The 20756-nt window shown below is 46.3% G+C and overlaps 1 protein-coding gene across 2 annotated transcripts in view; it reads left to right on the top strand.

Moving 5' to 3' along the window:
* CTNND2 (catenin delta 2) overlaps positions 1-20756 on the top strand; it is a 1201869-nt gene that overhangs the window by 994571 nt on the left and 186542 nt on the right. For both annotated transcript variants that reach the window (XM_049861022.1, XM_049861014.1), the window contains exon 13: positions 10332-10449. In XM_049861022.1, the coding sequence (XP_049716979.1) occupies positions 10332-10449 (118 nt within the window). The remainder of the gene's footprint in view (positions 1-10331; positions 10450-20756) is intronic.

Genomic DNA, 20756 nt, shown 5'->3' with positions numbered 1-20756 from the left:
GTAATCCCGTGTGTGTCAGAGTAGAAATGTGCTTCACAGGGTTTTCAACTCATGGTAACCCCGTGTGTGTCAGTGTAGAAATGTGCTTCACAGGGTTTTCAACTCATGGTAACCCCGTGTGTGTCAGAGTAGAAATGTGCTTCACAGGATTTTCAACTCATGGTAACCCCGTGTGTGTCAGAGTAGAAATGTGCTTCACAGGATTTTCAACTCATGGTAACCCCGTGTGTGTCAGCGTAGAAATGTGCTTCACAGGGTTTTCAACTCATGGTAACCCCATGTGTGTCAGAGTAGAAATGTGCTTCACAGGGTTTTCAACTCATGGTAACCCCATGTGTGTCAGAGTAGAAATGTGCTTCACAGGATTTTCAACTCATGGTAACCCCGTGTGTGTCAGAGTAGAAATGTGCTTCACAGGATTTTCAACTCATCGTAATCCCGTGTGTGTCAGAGTAGAAATGTGCTTCACAGGGTTTTCAACTCATGGTAACCCCGTGTGTGTCAGTGTAGAAATGTGCTTCACAGGGTTTTCAACTCATGGTAACCCCGTGTGTGTCAGAGTAGAAATGTGCTTCACAGGGTTTTCAACTCATGGTAACCCCATGTATGTCAGAGTAGAAATGTGCTTCACAGGATTTTCAACTCATGGTAACCCCATGTGTGTCAGAGTAGAAATGTGCTTCACAGGGTTTTCAACTCATGGTAACCCCGTGTGTGTCAGAGTAGAAATGTGCTTCACAGGATTTTCAACTCATGGTAACCCCGTGTGTGTCAGAGTAGAAATGTGCTTCACAGGATTTTCAACTCATGGTAACCCCGTGTGTGTCAGCGTAGAAATGTGCTTCACAGGGTTTTCAACTCATGGTAACCCCATGTGTGTCAGAGTAGAAATGTGCTTCACAGGGTTTCAACTCATGGTAACCCCATGTGTGTCAGAGTAGAAATGTGCTTCACAGGGTTTTCAATGGCAGATTATTTGGAAGTAGATCACCAGGCCATTTTTCTAAGGTGCCTTTGGGTGTGCTCGAATCACCAAACTTTTGGTTAGTAGTTGAGCTTATTAATCTATATCTGTTCTTTGTAGTGTTTTGTTATGGCACCCACTTTGTAGTAGTTTGTTATGGCACGCTAGGAATCCAAGACAGGGTCCCAGGGGTGCCCCCAGGCCCTGGCCTGGCCCCCCATCTGTGCTGCCACCCTGTGGTGGATTCTGCCTCTCCCTGCCTACCCCACTGGGCTGGTGTGGAGGCTGCAGTGAGCATGCAGCTTTGTCTCAGGACTACTGTATTTCTGGAAAAGTCTCAGCTCTGCCCTGTGCAGCCCTCTAGGCATCCTCACCCCTTCTGCTGACCCCAAAGTGTGGCCTCAGGATCCAGCCCAGGTTCTGCAGAGACCCAGTGTCTGAGCTCTGCTGATTATAAATTAGGAACTGAGACAGAGGCTCCCACTGAGCCCAGGACAGAACGTGGAAGAGCCAGGCCCAGTGAAGGACTGTGAGCAAGTCAGCCTGGCTGAACCCAGGGCTCCAGGGGGTGGAGCAGGCCTGGGATAAAATAACTCCCACAGAGGTCAGATTATGAAGGCGAAGGAGCAGGTCAGGGGGAAAGAGGAGGAGAACAGAGAGCGCGGAAAGAGAAATTAGCCTCGAACCAGAGCCCAAAGACTATCCCTCCGAGCCTGGAGGTGAAGGAGGGTATGAAACAGCTGAATACTAGGTTGGCTCCTGTCCACAAAACAGTGTCTGCGTGCCTGATTAGTGTTTACGGGAATGTTCATACCTTAAACCAAACAAGCTTGCTGTCAATATTATACACTACCTTCCAAGTGTCTTTTCTTTCTTTACCAGTTGAGGCTCCCTGGATAATGTAAGGTGGTGGTTGTTTCAGAATACAAACCACAGCGTGAGAAGCCTGCATTCAGATTGTTTCACAAACATCTAACACTCATCCTCCACGTGTGGAATACAGAGGGAACTCAGACACGAGGCTAGGCATGCCCCTGCCTTCCTGAATTCCAACCCAGTGGGGTAGCTGATGGCACGTCTTCGTTTGTTAGGGCTGCTGTAACGCAAATACCCCGAGTGGGTAGTTTTTAAGAACACAAAGTTATTTTCTCACAGTTCTGGAAGCTGAAAGTGCAAATCACCGTCTCAGCAGTGTCAATTCCCTCCTTGTAGGTGGTCCCAGGCATCACTTGGTTCCTTAGATTGTAGACTAGTCCTCACATGCATGGCATGTGCATCTCTGTTTTTCTTTTTTAATTCAGGTGTCATTAGATTTAGAACCAACCCTATTCCAGTATGATCTATCGTAACAAAGAATATCCTATTTCCAAAGAGGATTACATCCACAGGTATAAGGGTTAGGATTCTGACACATGTATCTGTGAGTTACAATTTAATCCATAACAGCACATACAAAACCAACTTGCATTGAGCACATATTACATGTCAGGCACTCAGCTGCATACTGGATATACAAATAACAGATATGAATATGACATGTTTTCCACCCTCCAGACGGTTCTAGAACATTGATAAGGTCACAGGCTAAATAATTCCAGTTAAAATCGATGGTGATCAATAATGGAGGTTCAAATATCCAAGGCAGTGTAAAAGCTCAAAACCAAACCCACTGTCTTTGAGTCAATTCTGACTCATAGCAACCCTGTAGAGCAGAGTAGAACTGCCCTGTAGTGTTTCCAAGGCTGTAAATCTTTATGAAAGCAGACTGCCACATCTTTCTCCCAAGGAGCGGCTGGTGGCTTTGAACCACCAACATTTGGGTTAGCAGCCGAATGCTTTAACCACTGCACTACCAGGTCTCCTAGTGTAGAGAAGGGAGAAGCTAATTATAAATGGATTGGTTCCTAAGATCTCACCCTTTGGTTTTCACTGTGATTTGATCTCCCACCTGAAGGAGAACTGCTTCGCTCCTGTAAAATACTGTAGTCATTCAATTGAACACATCATGCAAGTTTCACTTTGGACCCTGGGAGAGCATTATATGTTGAATTTGTTTTAAATAAGCACAGTGAGTGATGGAAACTTCGAGAAATGAGACGTCAACCAGCACTGAAGACACAGGAAATAAAGCCGTATAGCTAGTTGCATTTTGAATAAAAGAGATTGGTCTTTTTAATTGGAAGATATAAAAATAATTTGTTTCATGCGTTCACCATTAGCTAAAAATATTTTAGAATCCACTCTAAGCAGACACTTTCAATTGCCACATCAACGGACAATTCAGTCAAGATCATAAAGATGGTTTATAAGGAACAGATATTATACAAACCTTTGTGCTTTTTACCTGTTCTCTTCAAGTGTTTATTTTAATGCTATGTTTAGTCAAGAGTTTTGCGGCACAGATTTCTAACTGTACATAGAAAACACCTCCCTCGAGGTGCGCAGAAGATGTGTTAACTGCAACAGTGGGGTACAGCTTTATGGATTGGACATTGACCCATAACACTCGTTTAGGATCCTGATTGAAACTAACTGTTCCACGGTCAACACAGGAGGTTATTTATTTATTTTTAATTTGTGAAGAGTGAAGTATGCAGTTAGGTTTCGTTGTAAATATGTAGATAAATATGTAAAAACCAAACTGCATTGAAGTCATTATGCTTATAGCTTCGTAATGCGCTGTTAACATGGTTATAATGTTTTGATCACAACTGCCATGAGCTTACATTACATGTTCATCAAAAGTCCTAAACCACACACAAAGTTGAAAATCATAACTGAAAGACTAGATATTGTATTTGGGGGCAAGATGGTGGAAAGGAAACCTGCTCTCCTATAAAGTGAAAACCAAATTTACACTTAAGATGGTTGTTGTTGTTAGGTGCCGTCGAGTCGATTCCGACTCATAGTGACCCCATGCACAACAGAAAGAAACACTGCCCAGTCCTGTGCCATCCTCACAATTGTTGTTATGCTTGAGCTCATTATTGCAACCACTGTGCCAGTCCACCTCATTGAGGGTCTTCCTCTTTTCCAATGACCGTGTACTTTGCCAAGCATCATGTCCTTCTCCAGGGACTGATCCCTCCAGACAACATGTCCAAAGTATGTAAGATGCAGTCTGGCTGTCCTTGCTTCTAAGGAGCCTTCTGCTTGTACTTCTTCCAAGACAGATTTATTCGTTCTTCTGGCAGTCCATGGTATATTCAATATTCTTCACCAACACCACAATTCAAAGGCTTCAATTCTTCGGCCTTCCTTATTCATTGTCCAGCTTTCTCATGCGTATGATGTGATTGAAAATACCATGGCTTACGTCAGGCAAACCTTAGTCTTCAAGGTGACATCTTTGCTCTTCAACACTTTAAAGAGGTCCTTTGTGGCAAATTTACCAATGCAATGCGTGTTTTGATTTCTTGAACGCTGCTTCCATGGCTGTTGATTGTGGATCCAAGTAAAATGAACTCCTTGACAACTTCAGTCTTTTCTCGGTTTATCATGATGTTGCTCATTGGTCCAGTTGTGAGGATTTTTGTTTTCTTTATGTTGAGGTGTAATCCATACTGACAGCTGTGGTCTTTGATCTTCATTAGTAAGTGCTTTAAGTCCTCTTCACTTTCAGCAAGCAAGGTTGTGTCATCTGCATAACGCAGGTTGTTAATGAGTCTTCCTCCAATCCTGATGCCCCGTTCTTCTTCATATAGTCCAGCTTCTTGGACTATTTGCTCAGCATACACATTGAATAGGTATGGTGAAAGAATACAACCCTGGCACACATCTTTCCTTACTTTAAACCAGTCAGTATCCCCTTGTTCTGTCTGAACGACTGCCTCTTGATTTATGTAAAGGTTCCTCAAGAGCACAATTAAGTGTTCTGGAATTCTCATTCTTCGCAACGTTATCCATAATTTGTTATGATCCACACAGTCAAATGCCTTTGCATAGTCAATAAAACAGAGGTAAACATCCTTCTGGTATTCTCTGCTTTTAGCCTGTATCCATCTGACATCAGCAATGGTACCTGGTTCCACGTCCTCTTCTGAAACCAGCCTGAATTTCTGGCAGTTCCCTGTCGATATACTGCTGCGGCCATTTTTGAATGATCTTCAGCAAAATTTTGCTTGCGTGTGATATTAATGTTATTGTTCTATAATTTCCACATTCGATCGGATCACCTTTCTTGGGAATAGGCATAAATATGGATCTCTTCCAGTCAGTTGGCCAGGAAGCTGTCTTCCATATTTCTTGACATAGGTGAGTGAGCACCTCCAGTGCTGCATCTGTTCGTTGAAACATCTCAATTGATATTCCATCAATTCCTGGAGCCTTATTTTTCACCAATGCCTTCAGAGCAGCTTGGACTTCTTCCTTCAGTACCATCGGTTCCTGATCATATGGTGCCTCTTGAAATGGTTGAACATCTACTAATTCTTTTTGGTATAATGACTCTGTGTATTCCTTCCATCTTCTTTTGATGCTTCCTACGTCATTTAATATTTTCCCCATAGAATCCTTCACTATTACAACTCGAGGCTTGAATTTTTTCTTCAGTTCTTTCAGCTTGAGAAACGCCGAGTGTGTTCTTCCCTTTTGGTTTTCCATTTCCAACTCTTTGCACATGTCATTATAATACTTGACTTTGTCTTCTCGAGCTGCCCTTTGAAATCTTCTGTTCAGTTCTTTTACTTCATCAATTCTTCCTTTTGCTTTAGCTGCTCAATGTTCGAGAGCAAGTTTCAGAGTCTCCTCTGACATCCATCTTGGTCTTTTCTTTCCTGTCTTTTCAATGACCTCTTGCTTTCTTCATGTATGATGTCCTTGATGTCATTCCACAACTCGTCCTGCCTTTGGTCACCAGTGTTCAATGTGTCAAATTTATTCTTCAGATGATCTCTAAATTCAGGTGGGATATACTCAAGGTCATATTTTGGCTCTCATGGACTTGCTCTGATTTTCTTCAGTTTCAGCTTCAACTTGCATATGAGCAATTGATGGTCTGTTCCACAGTTGGCCCCTCGCCTTGTTCTGACTGTTGATATTGAGCTTTTCCATCGTCTCTTTCCACAGATGTAGTCAATTTGATTTCTGTGTATTCCGTCTGGCGAGGTCCATATGTATAGTCGCCGTTTATGTTAGTGAAAGAATATATTTGCAATGACGAAGTCGTTGGTCTTGCAAAATTCTATCATTTGACCTCCGGCATTGTTTCTATCACCAAGGCCATATTTTCCAACTACTGATCCATCTTCTTTGTTTTCAACTTTTGCATTCCAATTGCCAGTAATTATCAATGCACCTTGACTGCGTGTTTGATCAATTTCAGACTGCAGCAGCTGATAAAAATCTTCTATTTCTTCATCCTTGGTCCTAGTGGTTTGTGCTTATATTTGAATAATAGTTGTATTAACTGGTCTTCCTTGAAGGTGTATGGATATTATCCTATCACTGACAGCATTGTACTTCAGGGTAGACCTTGAAATGTTCTTTTTGACAGTGAATGCAACACCATTCCTCTTCAAGTTGTCATTCCCAGCACAGTAGACTATCAAAATGGCCGATACCAGTCCATTTCAGTTCACTAACGCCTAGGATATCGATGTTTATGTGTTCCATTTCATTTTTGAAGATTTCTGATTTTCCTAGGTTCATACTTCGTACATTCCAGGTTCCAATCATTAATAGATGTTTGCAGCTGTTTCTTCTCATTTTGAGTCGTGCCACATCAGCAGATGAAGGTCCCGAAAGCTTTACTCCATCCACATCGTTAAGGTCAACTCTACTTTGAGAAGGCAGCTCTTCCCCAGTCATCTTTGAGTGCCTTCCAACCTGGGGGTTTCATCTTCCAGCACTATATCAGACAATGTTCTGCTGCTATTCATAAGGTTTTCACTGGCTAATGCTTCTCAGAAGTAGACTGCTGGGTCCTTCTTCCTAGTCTGTCTTAGTCTGGAAGCTCAGCCGAAACCTGTCTTCCATGGGTGACCCTGCTGGTATCTGAATACCGGTGGCATAGCTTCCAGCAACACGCAAGCCCCCACAGTACGACAAACTGACAGACACATGGGGGTTAAGATGGGTATCTACTTATTTAAGAGCAGTTGATTAAAAATGGGAATCCAACCGCAAAGGTTTGTAGGACATTAATGTGCATCAAAAAAGAGATATGTACATACTTCGGTCATTTTATGGATATATATATATTTACTCTTGTTATACCTACAGATACTATGATAACTTCCTCCTGTCCTGTGTCCTCAGTGTGTGTGTGTGTCTGTCTGTCTGTCTGTCCGTATCCCTCGCACCTGGAATCCCAACCTGTTCATCTTTCTCATTTCTCAGAATCTTAGGCATTTTAATATAGCAGACAATTAATACTTGTTTTGCCAATTAGTAACTTAATTTGGAGGAGGTTATCCTAGAATTGAATAAACACTAGAATAAAGGAAAATGCTAAGATTAATATTGAACGCTTATGATGTCAATAAAGTGGTTAATTGCTTTTATTTCCTATTGGTTAGCTCTGCCCATTCATTGATTTCCATTATACAGTTTATTTGTGAATCAGGAGGCAGCCCACCCCCATCACTCAAAGGAAGCTCTGAACTCGCATGAGTAAGAGAAGTGTGTGAGGAATATTTCAGACTATAGTGTACATGAACTATCCCTAACGCTGTTTCACGTCTAAATCCCAGGATTCCCCATTTGGAAATACTGCCTCGTCAAAGTGCAAAGAGTCCAGATTTAAGAAATGGGATCTCACACAATCACCTAGTATTCTTTTCTAGCCAGTGTATTCTAACTGGAATTTTTGGCAAACCTGTTATCATAATAGCTTCCAGGCTCAACCTAGTTAAAATCATTTCATGGAGCAGTGCTCTAAAAATGCTCTTGTACAAAGGCCGGCCTCCTAGTTCAGAATGATACGCCTCTCATCCTTTGTCCCTAGCAGAAAGGTAGTTTCTTCTCTCCCTAGAGATCCTGTCAGAAAGGAAGGTTGGCCACCCCAAGGTGGAAATTGTAACACTTTACATAAAAATACTGTCGATATTTATTATTATCTGAGGAACTGAAGAATTCTGTTTATTTTCCAAAAGCAGTAAGATCAGCAAATGCCAAAAATGCTCATTTGAATTGAACAGCCTCTCCCAGTGTTCGTTAAAATGCCAATAAATCTTCTTTAAACACGTTATGTAGAACTTTTTCGGTATCAAAGAACACCTTTATGCTTGGTAGCGTTAAAAAAAAAAAAAACCTTTCTTAGATTCTGACTCATAGCAACCCTATAACCATAAACCCAAACTCCTTGCCGTCAAGTCGATTTCGACTCATAGCGACCCTATAGGACAGAGTAAAACTGCCCCACAGGGTTTCCAAGGAGTGGCTGGTGGATTTGATCTGCCAACCTTTTGGTTAGCAGCCGAGCTCTTCACCGCTGTGCCACCAGGGCTCCATTTTAGCATTAAAAAAAAAAAAAAACCCACTGCCGTCGAGTTGATTCCAACTCATAGCGACCCTATAGAACAGAGTAGAACTGCACCTTAGAATTTCCAAGGAGCACCTGGTGGCTTCAAACTGCCGACCTTTTGGTTAGCAGCCATAGCACTTAACCACTACGCCACCAGAGTTTGCATTTTAGCATCAGGCTGATTTTATTTTAATTCCTAAAAATATAGTCCACCCCCAGTCTACATCATATCTGAAGCCCTTGCTCTCCCCTGTCCCATAGGCTTGGGTTTGTTCCAGCTCGTCCGCTTACTAGCTACATCCCTCGTACAACATCTCTGAACCTCAATTCTCTCACCTGTAAAATAGAATTCAGTACAACAGCAGGGGGATGTTGTAACAACCATATGGGAATACCTATGTTGTTCCTTTGTGAGGGGTAGAGAGTCATCCCATTCAGCATCTCCTCCAGAATGGGTCCTACATCACCATTCTTAGGATCTGCCCCATGTCTGCTCCAGCAGTCACCAAGGAGCACCATCCTCTTCTAAACCAAGCCCTACTCCAAGAGTACCAACAAGGAACTTTCTAGAAATGCAAGTTCTCTGACTCTGCCTCAGACTGTCAAGAGTCTGAGACTCTGGGGTGAGACCCAGCAATCTGTGCTTTAATAGAGCTTCCACGTGAAGGTTTGAGAATCACTGTCCTATTTAGATCATTCTCTCTTTCTAGCACCTTTCCCAGAGTCTCTAAATTCCTTCAATCCCTTTCCACCTTCTGTTAACCCACCTCCTTTAGCATCTTTTCTCTAGGTTATGTTGTCCAGAAGTCAGCCCCCAAAGTAATTTTCCCGTGGAATCAAATCCTAACCAATGAGGAGGTGAGGAAAATGATACCCCAGGTGTTGGAGTAACTAAAAAAACACAAAAGATTCCCCTTCTTCTAGGATTATCTCACGTCTTTGGTAGGCCTAGAAGATACTTTTGCTTCTCATCTACGCTCTCCATTAAAATAGGCTGCCTCATATTGCCTTTAGCTTAACCTGTGTCAGCATAGGAAAGAGCTTGGGGCACCTCTGCCATAAGCGGTACCATGCACACCCCAATGACTAAATTTTCACACACAAAAACAAACACATATGCACACACATACACACAAAACCTGGTTATGTCCTTATAAGTTTCTGTTAGTCTGCTTTTGCCTGGGCCCAAAAAATTTTTGAGGCAGGTACATTTCAGATCTCTAAAATATTTCAGTAAGTTGGAAACTTCCACTTTGAAAAATGTTTCAAACTTCTCAAAGAAGAGTCCTTTGAATCAAAAAGCTTCTGATTCCCCAGGCGATTGTAAATGAGGAAACCTTGAAGACTTTCTGAAAGTCTCCCATTCTCAGCGGTAGCAGGGCGCTCATAGACCATGTGTTAGGAATTCTGCATTGTCTCGTTCGAGTGTTGCATTGGAGATACAGCCACAGGTGTCTGCAACGCAACTCTCGAAATGGAGAGTGCAGACTTCCGAAGGAGGATACAGGAATGGTCAGCCACAACTATTTGCTGAAGCCGTCCATACACATCACAACTGTATTCTCCTTCGGAAGTCTGCGTTCACTATTTTGCGAGTTGCATTAGGGATACCTCTGTCTTACCATTTCTAGGATGTGTTTGTGGAAACCTTCTATATGCAATGCAACTGTCTCCTTGTTAGCAATTCTCCATTTTGTGAGTTGCACTGGAGATACCGAGGCTTGCCATCTCGAGGATGTATTTGTTGAAGCCATCACATGCATCACAACTATATTCTTGATAAACCTTCAGAAAAAACAAAGTGTTTTCTTGCAAAATCTGGAAGGGGAAGGTCTGGAAGAAGGTTCTTTTCAGTGACAGCTGAGCATGCGCTGACTGCTGATGCGTCCTTTTGCTTTGCAGGAACGTGAGTTCCGCTGGAGAGGAGGCCCGCCGGAGGATGCGGGAGTGTGATGGACTCACAGACGCCCTGCTGTACGTGATTCAGTCGGCTCTGGGCAGCAGCGAGATCGATAGCAAGGTTTGTTGTATTTGCCTGGATTGAGGATGTGTGAGAATAAGGGTGCCCAAGGGACTAAACTGGCTAACAACAATGGAGAGCTAATGTAATATTTAATACTTTTCTTTTACGCATAGTTCCTCTGCATGCATCCAGTATATTCCAGACAGGGGTGCCAATCCTAGCGTGTAAGTAGATAGGTAATGCCCTAACTCTTTATTAGTAATAGTGGAAACCCTGGTGGCGTAGTGGTTAAGAGCTACAGCTGCTGACCAAAAGATCGGCACTTTGAATCCACCAGGCACCCCCTGGAAACCCTGTGGGGCCTTCGACTCTGTCCTTCTGGGTCGCTATGAGTCGGAATTGGCTTGACGGCAATGGGTTTGGTTTGGTTTTTGGTAATCATTTATATTAAGTTACCCAAACCACAGGCATCCCAGATGAAGTATATTAACTTTTTCATACCACAGTACCCACAAGTCTCTAGTTTTTATTTTACAGAATGCACTTTCAGAAGAAAAAAGAGATATTAAAGCTGCCTGAGAGTTGAATAATCCAATATTTTTATAAGTTAGCTTTTTAACAACCGTCAATTGTATCAAACGCCATTTAAAAATAACCTGGCGAAATCTAAATAAATGAGGCTGCCAGACTGTTCGGGCATCAATGTCTATTTAGTACTTTAGTTCTCAGTCAAAACAGAATCAGGTGGACTTTGCTAGTGCTTAAGCTATTTCATTTTATCTTAATTATGTTAGTTATAATCTACTCTGAATATAAGTGTACACAGTAATTTCATAATATCCTGATATAAATGCAGACTTTACCAGAAGGTCGAAAGTAATCTTTGTGATAGATGTGGTGCTTCAGTACAGAGTTTCCCAAGAGTGGCTCTGTTGATATTTTGGGCCATATGTTATTGGTTGCAGGATGCTGTCCTGTGCATTGTAGGATGTTTGGCAACACCCTTGACCTCTGCTCACTGGATGCCAGGAGCAACTTCCTCCCCCTTCCCCTCAACCATCCATGACAATCAAAAATGTCTCCAGACATTGCCACACGTCCGAGAAGGGGCACTGTTGGCCCTGGTTGAGAACCACTGCCTTAACCCCATGGTCTGTAACTCCAACTCTGCATCAGAAATGCTGGTAGGACTTCAGTGCATGTCTGTGCCAGACCCCATCACAGCCCGTCTGAACCCGAGTATCTAGCTCAAGTCCAGTAGTTGATTGGATGTGCATTTTGGATTAAGAATGCTGACTTAGTTGGGGCAGATTTGGTAGAACATAGTTTAGTTGTAAAGTCAGTTAAAGAACGAAGAAGAGTGATTTCATCCATTCCATTATTAGTTGGCACTGGGAATGATTTAGCATAGCGCTTCTCAGCCTTGACTATGCATTAGGGTTACAGAGAGCCTTAGAAAATTACTGAAGACGGAGCCCTACCTACCTGCCAAAGATTAGGATTCAGTCTACAATATCTGCTGGGACTCCAGCCTTTGGAGTAGGAGTTTACTCCAGTCATGAACACTCTTTAAGTTTACATCCATTAATTTACTATTTTTATCAATTTCAAAGACCAAATATAATGTGATAATGGCTTAAACATACCCCTCTTGTAAAAGGCTTTCATGGCCATTTTAGGTTTTTTTAACATCATTGACAGGAAAGTTAAATCTATAAGAAAGTGTCCAGTCAAGATGTCTTGAGTACCTACAGATGCCTGTTAGCATATTAGACACATAGTTTTGCTAAGGGCTGCTGAAGGGAATTCGCGGAAGCAGGAGTGCTGAGAATCTTAATATTCAGAGATTATAATACAGACTGAGGCACTGGGACACTAGGCCTCTGGCTAAGATGGATTCCAAAAGAGCTTTACTACAATGTGGGCCTTGCAGATGACAGTAAAGTAAGAGTTGACAGGATCTCCCATTGGCCAAGAGCCCACGCCGCCATTGCTGGTGTTACAGTAGCCTTTGGGAGAAAGGTTTCGGGACCAAAGTGCTCCCTGGCAGAAGCACCCGGGGATGACCAGACTCCTAGAACTTTTCGGAGACTTTGGGGGTCATCCTTTTAATGTCCATATTTTCCTCTAAAGAAGAAACTGAAATAACTGGGACCTTTTAGGGTTGGAGGCATCCCAGGATAGTGCAAACGGTTAACACGCTCAGCTGCTAACAAAAAGGCTGGAGATTCAAGTCCACCTAGAGGCCTGGAAATCTACTTCTGAAAAATCGGCCATTGAAAATCAGTCACAGTTCTAAATCTGATACACAGGGGGTCGTCGTGAGTTGGAGTCAGCTCAAAGGCGATGGAGTTATTTTTTATTCAGGGCTGGAGTTCAATATTCCTGATTGGGTAGGAAGAGCAATGAACTTAGAGTCAGGATAGCACTGGTAGATAGTGCCAGCCCCACCTCCAGCTGATTATAGACCCAACCACAAGGGACCTCAACTTTGAGACTATGAGGATAATAATAGCTGAACCCCAAGGCTGTTGAAAGGATCAAATGTAATAAATTGCTCAGTGCTTCGTTGGCCAGAAAGTGCTGTTGAGTTTTAATGTATTATTATCGTACCATAGTTTTCCACTCAGCCCTCTGCCCGGCCACTTCTGAGCTTTCACAATGACAAGTTAGAGGGGAAAATGAGTACATGTTCCCCTTAAGGCCAGTAAAGTTAAAGAATCAAAGAACCCGTATTCCAGGGAGCGCCTGCTCAGCTCCTGTAATTGGGACAGTTTGTTGAATGGAGACAGTATGGTAGAGTGCTCCAGAGACAGCTTCCATATTAGCCCTTTCTAATAGAAAAAGGAGTCAGAATGACCCGGTGACCAAGAGGACTGCTGAAAGTACCGATGACATGAATGGATGTCAAAAACAAAATGACCAGCTGCCTGCCACCCAGCTTCTGCTGGCACCCCAAGGAAGGGGAGAGGCTGTATTTTTCTTGTCTTTTGTCCCCACCCCTTTAGAGAAAAACCCTTGAATTGGTAGCTTTCCCAAACCAGGGCAGATTGCGAAGCTCCAGGAAGCTTCATGAGAGGGACAGTTAAATTCCTGGGCTCCAGAGACCCATCCTGAGAACTGGTTTTCCTCATTGATTTGCAAACTCCCTTTAATAAAATCACCAGCCATTCCTTGAAAACCCTATGGGGCAGTTCAGCTCTGTCCTATAGGGTCACTATGAGCCAGAATCCACTTGATGGCAACAGGTTTGGTTTGGGTTTTGTTGTTGTTGTTTTAAGTAATCAAGTCAAAGAAATAAACTTCCTATTACTAGATTTCAGTTATATGAGGGAAACGTGAGTCCGCTTTGAACTCTGGCAGCCTAGCCTCAGTCCAGGCCCTAGACCAAGCCCTTTGGCCTCAGCTCTGGCCCCAGGACTACAAAGAAATGGCACAGCCTAGAGCAAGTTACCCTCAATTTTGGACTTGCTTTTCTTTATCTGTAAAATGGAACTATGTTACCTGACTTGAAGGGTGGCTGCCATATACTAAAAACTACATACCAGAAAATGTGACAGTCAAGTTATGATTTTAAAAATAAAACTTAGAAGAGTTGCCATCAGGTCAATTCCAACTCCTGGCGACCCCATGTGTGTCAGAGTAGAACTGTGCTCCAGAGGGATTTCAATGACTCATTTTTCAGAAGCAGATCCCCAGGCCTTCCTTCCAAGGCACCTCTGGGTGGACTCGAACCTCCAACCTCTCAGTAGCCATGCACTTAACCATTTGCACCACCCGAGGACTCCAAAATAAAACTTAGCGCAATTTAATTTCTTCCATCATTATTTTGCCCATTTCTTTAAGTTGGTGATTTTTTTCTTTTTCCCATGGTTCTTCAAATCAGAACAAATGGTAAAAGGTCAGTTTCCCTCTTAATCTGGGAGGGTCAAGAATTTTTTTTTTTTTTTTTTTGTAAAGGGCCTGATAGTAAATATTTTAGACCATATAGTGTCTATCATAACTAAACTCTACCCTTGTCGTTCAAAAGCAGCCCTACTGCTGCTGTACAGTCGATTTCCACTCAGAGTGACCCTATGGGACAGAGTGGAACTGCCTCACAGGGTTTCCAAGGCTGTAAATCTTTATGGAAGCAGACTGCCACATCTTTTTCCCAGGGAGCAGCTGGTGAGTTCAAACCCCCGACGTTTTGTTTAGCAGACAAGCCTTTAACCACTGCGAACCAGGGGTCCTTGAAAGTAGCCATACACGGTGCATAAACAAGTGGGTGTGGCTGTTTTCCCACTGAACTTTATCTGCTGTATTTGTTCCAGCGGCCAAGGTTTGCTGACCCCTGCCCTTTACAATCAGGAGATGTTAGAACTGGCCATTTCCAGAATAGCAAACTTTATTTTCTGATGATAATAGCAAATAATTTCTCAGCACTGATTATATATCAGGTACTGTCCTAAGAATGGAGACCTAGTGGCACCGTGCTTAGGAGCTTGCTGCTAACCAAAATGTCAGCGGTTCAAATCCACCAGCCGCTCCTTGGAAACCCTACAGGGCAGTTCTGCTCTGTCCTGTAGGGTCTCTGTGAGTCAGAATTGACTCAGTGGCAACGAGTTTGGTTTTGTTTGTTTCTTTGCTTGTTTGTTTATTTGTGTAATTTATCATTTAATCCTCAGGATAGCCCTATGAAGTTGGAACTATTATCATTGTCCCTGGTTTACAAATGAAGAACTAGAACCACACTGTAACTCTCTGTGCCTCAGTTTCCTCCTTTGTGAAATGGAGATGATCATAATAGCATCTGCATTTCAGGGATGCTCTGAGGATTAGGGGAGAGATTTAGAACTTTGCCCAAGACTACCCACCCACCTCATCAAGTGGCAGAGCCCAGACTCGAAACAGAGCCAACTAGTTCTGGGTCATATGTCAGAGACCTGAGGCTATGCTGCCTGCCACGGTGCTCATGATCCGAGCACTCGGGTGCTGTTCACTGTGCACCAGGCCCTCTCCTCAGCACTTACACACTCTGTGAGTCACTCTTGCAGCTGTAACACTGTGCACCAGGCCCTCTCCTCAGCACTTACACACTCTGTGAGTCCCTACTGCTGCTATAACACTGTGCACCAGGCCCTCTCCTCAGCACTGACACACTCTGTGAGTCCCTCTTGCTGTTGTAACACTGTGCACCAGGCCCTCTCCTCAGCACTTACACACTCTGTGAGTCCCTCTTGCTGTTTTAACACTGCACCAGGCTCTCTCCTCAGTACTTACGCACTCTGTGGGTCCCTCTTCCTGCTGTAACACTGTGCACCAGGCCCACTCCTTAGCACTTACGTACTCTGTGAGTCCCTTTTGCTGCTGTAAAATTGTGCACCAGGCCCTCACCTCAGCACTTACACACTCTGTGAGTCCCTACTGCTGCTGTAACACTGTGCACCAGGCCCTCTCCTCAGAACTGACACACTCTGTGAGTCCCTCTTGCTGCTGTAACACTGTGCACCAGGCCCTCTCCTCAGCACTTACACACTCTGTGAGTCCCTACTGCTGCCCTAACACTGTGCACCAGGACTTCTCCTCAGCACGTACACACTCTATGAGTCCCTCTTGCTGCTGTAACACTGAGCACCAGGCCCTCTCCTCAGCACTGACACACTCTGTGAGTCCCTACTACTGCTGTAACACTGTGCACCAGGCCCTCTCCTCAGCACTGACACACTCTGTGAGTCCCTCTTGCTGCTGTAACACTGTGCACCAGGCCCTCTCCTCAGCACTGACACACTCTGTGAGTCCCTCTTGCTGTTTTAACACTGTGCACCAGGCTCTCTCCTCAGTACTTACGCACTCTGTGAGTCCCTCTTCCTGCTATAGCACTGTGCACCAGGCCCACTCCTTAGCACTTACGTACTCTGTGAGTCCCTCTTGCTGCTGTAACACTGAGCACCAGGCCCTCTCCTCAGCACTTACACACTCTGTGAGTCCCTCTTGCAGCTGTATCACTGTGCACCAGGCCCTCTCCTCAGCACGTACACACTCTGTGAGTCCCTCTTGCTGCTGTAACACTGTGCACCAGGCCCTCTGCTCAGCACTTACACCCTCTGTGAGTCCCTCTTGCTGTTGTAACACTGTGCACCAGGCCCTCTCCTCAGCACTGACACACTCTGTGAGTCCCTACTGCTGCTGTAACACTGTGCACCAGGCCCTCTCCTCAGCACGTACACACTCTGTGAGCCCCTCTTGCTGCTATACCACTGTGCACCAGGCCCTCTCCTCAGCACTTACACACTCTGTGAGTCCCTCTTGCTGCTGTAACACTGTGCACCAGGCCCTCACCTCAGCACGTACACACTCTGTGAGTCCCTCTTGCTGCTGTAACACTGTACACCAGGCCCTCTCCTCAGCACGTACACACTCTGTGAGTCCCTCTTGCTGCTGTAACACTGTGCACCAGGCCCTCTCCTCAGCAGGTACACACTCTGTGAGTCCCTACTGCTGCTGTAACACTGTGCACCAGGCCCTCTCCTCAGAACGTACACACTCTGTGAGTCCCTCTTGCTGCTCTAACACTGTGCACCAGGCCCTCTGCTCAGCACTTACACCCTCGGTGAGTCCCTCTTGCTGCTGTAATACTGTGCCCCAGGCCCTCTCCTCAGCACTGACACACTCTGTGAGTCCCTACTGCTGCTGTAACACTGTGCACCAGGCCCTCTCCTCAGAACATACACAATCTGTGAGTCCCTCTTGCTGCTGTAACACTGTGCACCAGGCCCTCTGCTCAGCACGTACACACTCTGTGACTCCCTACTGCTGCTGTAACACTGTGCAGCAGGCCCTCTCCTCAGCACTGACACCCTCTGTGAGTCCCTCTTGCTGCTGTAACACTGTGCACCAGGCCCTCTCCTAAGCACTGACACACTCTGTGAGTCCCTCTTGCTGTTTTAACACTGTGCACCAGGCTCTCTCCTCAGTACTTACGTACTCTGTGGGTCCCTCTTCCTGCTGTAACACTGTGCACCAGGCCCACTCCTTAGCACTTACGTACTCTGTGAGTCCCTCTTGCTGCTGTAACACTGTGCACCAGGCCCTCTGCTCAGCACTTACACCCTCTGTGAGTCCCTCTTGCTGCTGTAACACTGTGCCCCAGGCCCTCTCCTCAGCACTGACACACTCTGTGAGTCCCTACTGCTGCTGTAACACTGTGCACCAGGCCCTCTCCTCAGCGCTTACACACTCTGTGAGTCCCTCTTGCTGCTGTAACACTGTGCACCAGGCCCTCACCTCAGCACGTACACACTCTGTGAGTCCCTCTTGCTGCTGTAACACTGTGCACCAGGCCCTCTCCTCAGCACTGACACACTCTGTGAGTCCCTCTTGCTGCTGTAACACTGTGCACCAGGCCCTCTCCTCAGCACGTACACACTCTGTGAGTCCCTCTTGCTGCTCTAACACTGTGCACCAGGCCCTCTGCTCAGCACTTACACCCTCTGTGAATCCCTCTTGCTGCTGTAACACTGTGCCCCAGGCCCTCTCCTCAGCACTGACACACTCTGTGAGTCCCTACTGCTGCTGTAACACTGTGCACCAGGCCCTCTCCTCAGCACGTACACACTCTGTGAGTCCCTCTTGCTGCTGTAACACTGTGCCCCAGGCCCTCTCCTCAGCACTTACACACTCTGTGAGTCCCTCTTGCTGCTGTAACACTGTGCACCAGGCCCTCTCCTCAGCACTTACACACTCTGTGAGTCCCTACTGCTGCTGTAACACTGTGCACCAGGCCCTCTCCTCAGCACGTACACACTCTGTGAGTCCCTCTTGCTGCTGTAACACTGTGCACCAGGCCCTCTCCTCAGCACTTACACACTCTGTGAGTCCCTACTGCTGCTGTAACACTGTGCACCAGGCCCTCTCCTCAGCACGTACACACTCTGTGAGTCCTTCTTGTTGCTGTCACACTGTGCAGCAGGCCCTCTCCTCAGCACTGACACTCTCTGTGAGTCCCTCTTGCTGCTGTAACACTGAGCACCAGGCCCTCACCTCAGCACGTACACACTCTGTGAGTCCCTACTGCTGCTGTAACACTGTGCACCAGGCCCTCTCCTCAGCACATACACACTCTGTGAGTCCCTACTGCTGCTGTAACACTGTGCACCAGGCCCTCTGCTCAGCACATACACACTCTGTGAGTCCCTACTGCTGCTGTAACACTGTGCACCAGGCCCTCTCCTCAGCACTGACACACTCTGTGAGTCCCTCTTGCTGCTGTAACACTGTGCACCAGGCCTTCTGCTAAGCACGTACACACTCTGTGAGTCCCTCTTGCTGTTTTAACACTGTGCACCAGGCTCTCTCCTCAGTACTTACGCACTCTGTGAGTCCCTCTTCCTGCTGTAACACTGTGCACCAGGCCCACTCCTTAGCACTTACGTACTCTGTGAGTCCCTCTTGCTGCTGTAACACTGTGCACCAGGCCCTCTGCTCAGCACTTACACCCTCGGTGAGTCCCTCTTGCTGCTGTAATACTGTGCCCCAGGCCCTCTCCTCAGCACTGACACACTCTGTGAGTCCCTACTGCTGCTGTAACACTGTGCACCAGGCCCTCTCCTCAGAACATACACAATCTGTGAGTCCCTCTTGCTGCTGTAACACTGTGCACCAGGCCCTCTGCTCAGCACGTACACACTCTGTGACTCCCTACTGCTGCTGTAACACTGTGCAGCAGGCCCTCTCCTCAGCACTGACACCCTCTGTGAGTCCCTCTTGCTGCTGTAACACTGTGCACCAGGCCCTCTCCTAAGCACTGACACACTCTATGAGTCCCTCTTGCTGTTTTAACACTGTGCACCAGGCCCTCTCCTCAGAACATACACAATCTGTGAGTCCCTCTTGCTGCTGTAACACTGTGCACCAGGCCCTCTGCTCAGCATGTACACACTCTGTGACTCCCTACTGCTGCTGTAACACTGTGCAGCAGGCCCTCTCCTCAGCACTGACACCCTCTGTGAGTCCCTCTTGCTGCTGTAACACTGTGCACCAGGCCCTCTCCTAAGCACTGACACACTCTGTGAGTCCCTCTTGCTGTTTTAACACTGTGCACCAGGCTCTCTCCTCAGTACTTACGTACTCTGTGGGTCCCTCTTCCTGCTGTAACACTGTGCACCAGGCCCACTCCTTAGCACTTACGTACTCTGTGAGTCCCTCTTGCTGCTGTAACACTGTGCACCAGGCCCTCTGCTCAGCACTTACACCCTCTGTGAGTCCCTCTTGCTGCTGTAACACTGTGCCCCAGGCCCTCTCCTCAGCACTGACACACTCTGTGAGTCCCTACTGCTGCTGTAACACTGTGCACCAGGCCCTCTCCTCAGCGCTTACACACTCTGTGAGTCCCTCTTGCTGCTGTAACACTGTGCACCAGGCCCTCACCTCAGCACGTACACACTCTGTGAGTCCCTCTTGCTGCTGTAACACTGTGCACCAGGCCCTCTCCTCAGCACTGACACACTCTGTGAGTCCCTCTTGCTGCTGTAACACTGTGCACCAGGCCCTCTCCTCAGCACGTACACACTCTGTGAGTCCCTCTTGCTGCTCTAACACTGTGCACCAGGCCCTCTGCTCAGCACTTACACCCTCTGTGAATCCCTCTTGCTGCTGTAACACTGTGCCCCAGGCCCTCTCCTCAGCACTGACACACTCTGTGAGTCCCTACTGCTGCTGTAACACTGTGCACCAGGCCCTCTCCTCAGCACGTACACACTCTGTGAGTCCCTCTTGCTGCTGTAACACTGTGCACCAGGCCCTCTCCTCAGCACTGACACACTCTGTGAGTCCCTCTTGCTGCTGTAACACTGTGCACCAGGCCCTCTGCTCAGCACTGACACACTCTGTGAGTCCCTCTTGCTGCTGTCACACTGTGCCCCAGGCCCTCTCCTCAGCACTGACACACTCTGTGAGTCCCTCTTGCTGCTGTAACACTGTGCACCAGGCCCTCTCCTCAGCACGTACACACTCTGTGAGTCCCTACTGGTGCTGTAACACTGTGCACCAGGCCCTCTCCTCAGCATGTACACCCTCTGTGAGTCCCTCTTGCTGCTGTAACACTGTGCACCATGCCTTCTGCTCAGCACGTACACACTCTGTGAGTCCCTCTTGCTACTGTAACACTGTGCACCAGGCCCTCTCCTCAGCACTTACACACTCTGTGAGTTCCTACTGCTGCTGTAACACTGTGTACCATGCCCTCTCCTCAGCACTTACACACTCTGTGAGTCCCTCTTGCTGCTTTAACACTGTGCACCAGGCTCTCTCCTCAGCACTGACACTCTGTGAGTCCCTCTTGCTGCTGTAACACTGTGCACCATGCCCTCTCCTCAGCACTGACA

Source organism: Elephas maximus, chromosome 2, assembly GCF_024166365.1.
Source record: "Elephas maximus indicus isolate mEleMax1 chromosome 2, mEleMax1 primary haplotype, whole genome shotgun sequence".
NCBI classification, from domain to species: domain Eukaryota; kingdom Metazoa; phylum Chordata; class Mammalia; order Proboscidea; family Elephantidae; genus Elephas; species Elephas maximus.
The sequence above is the reverse complement of the archived record's forward strand: the minus strand, read 5'-3'. Positions and strand labels throughout refer to the sequence as shown.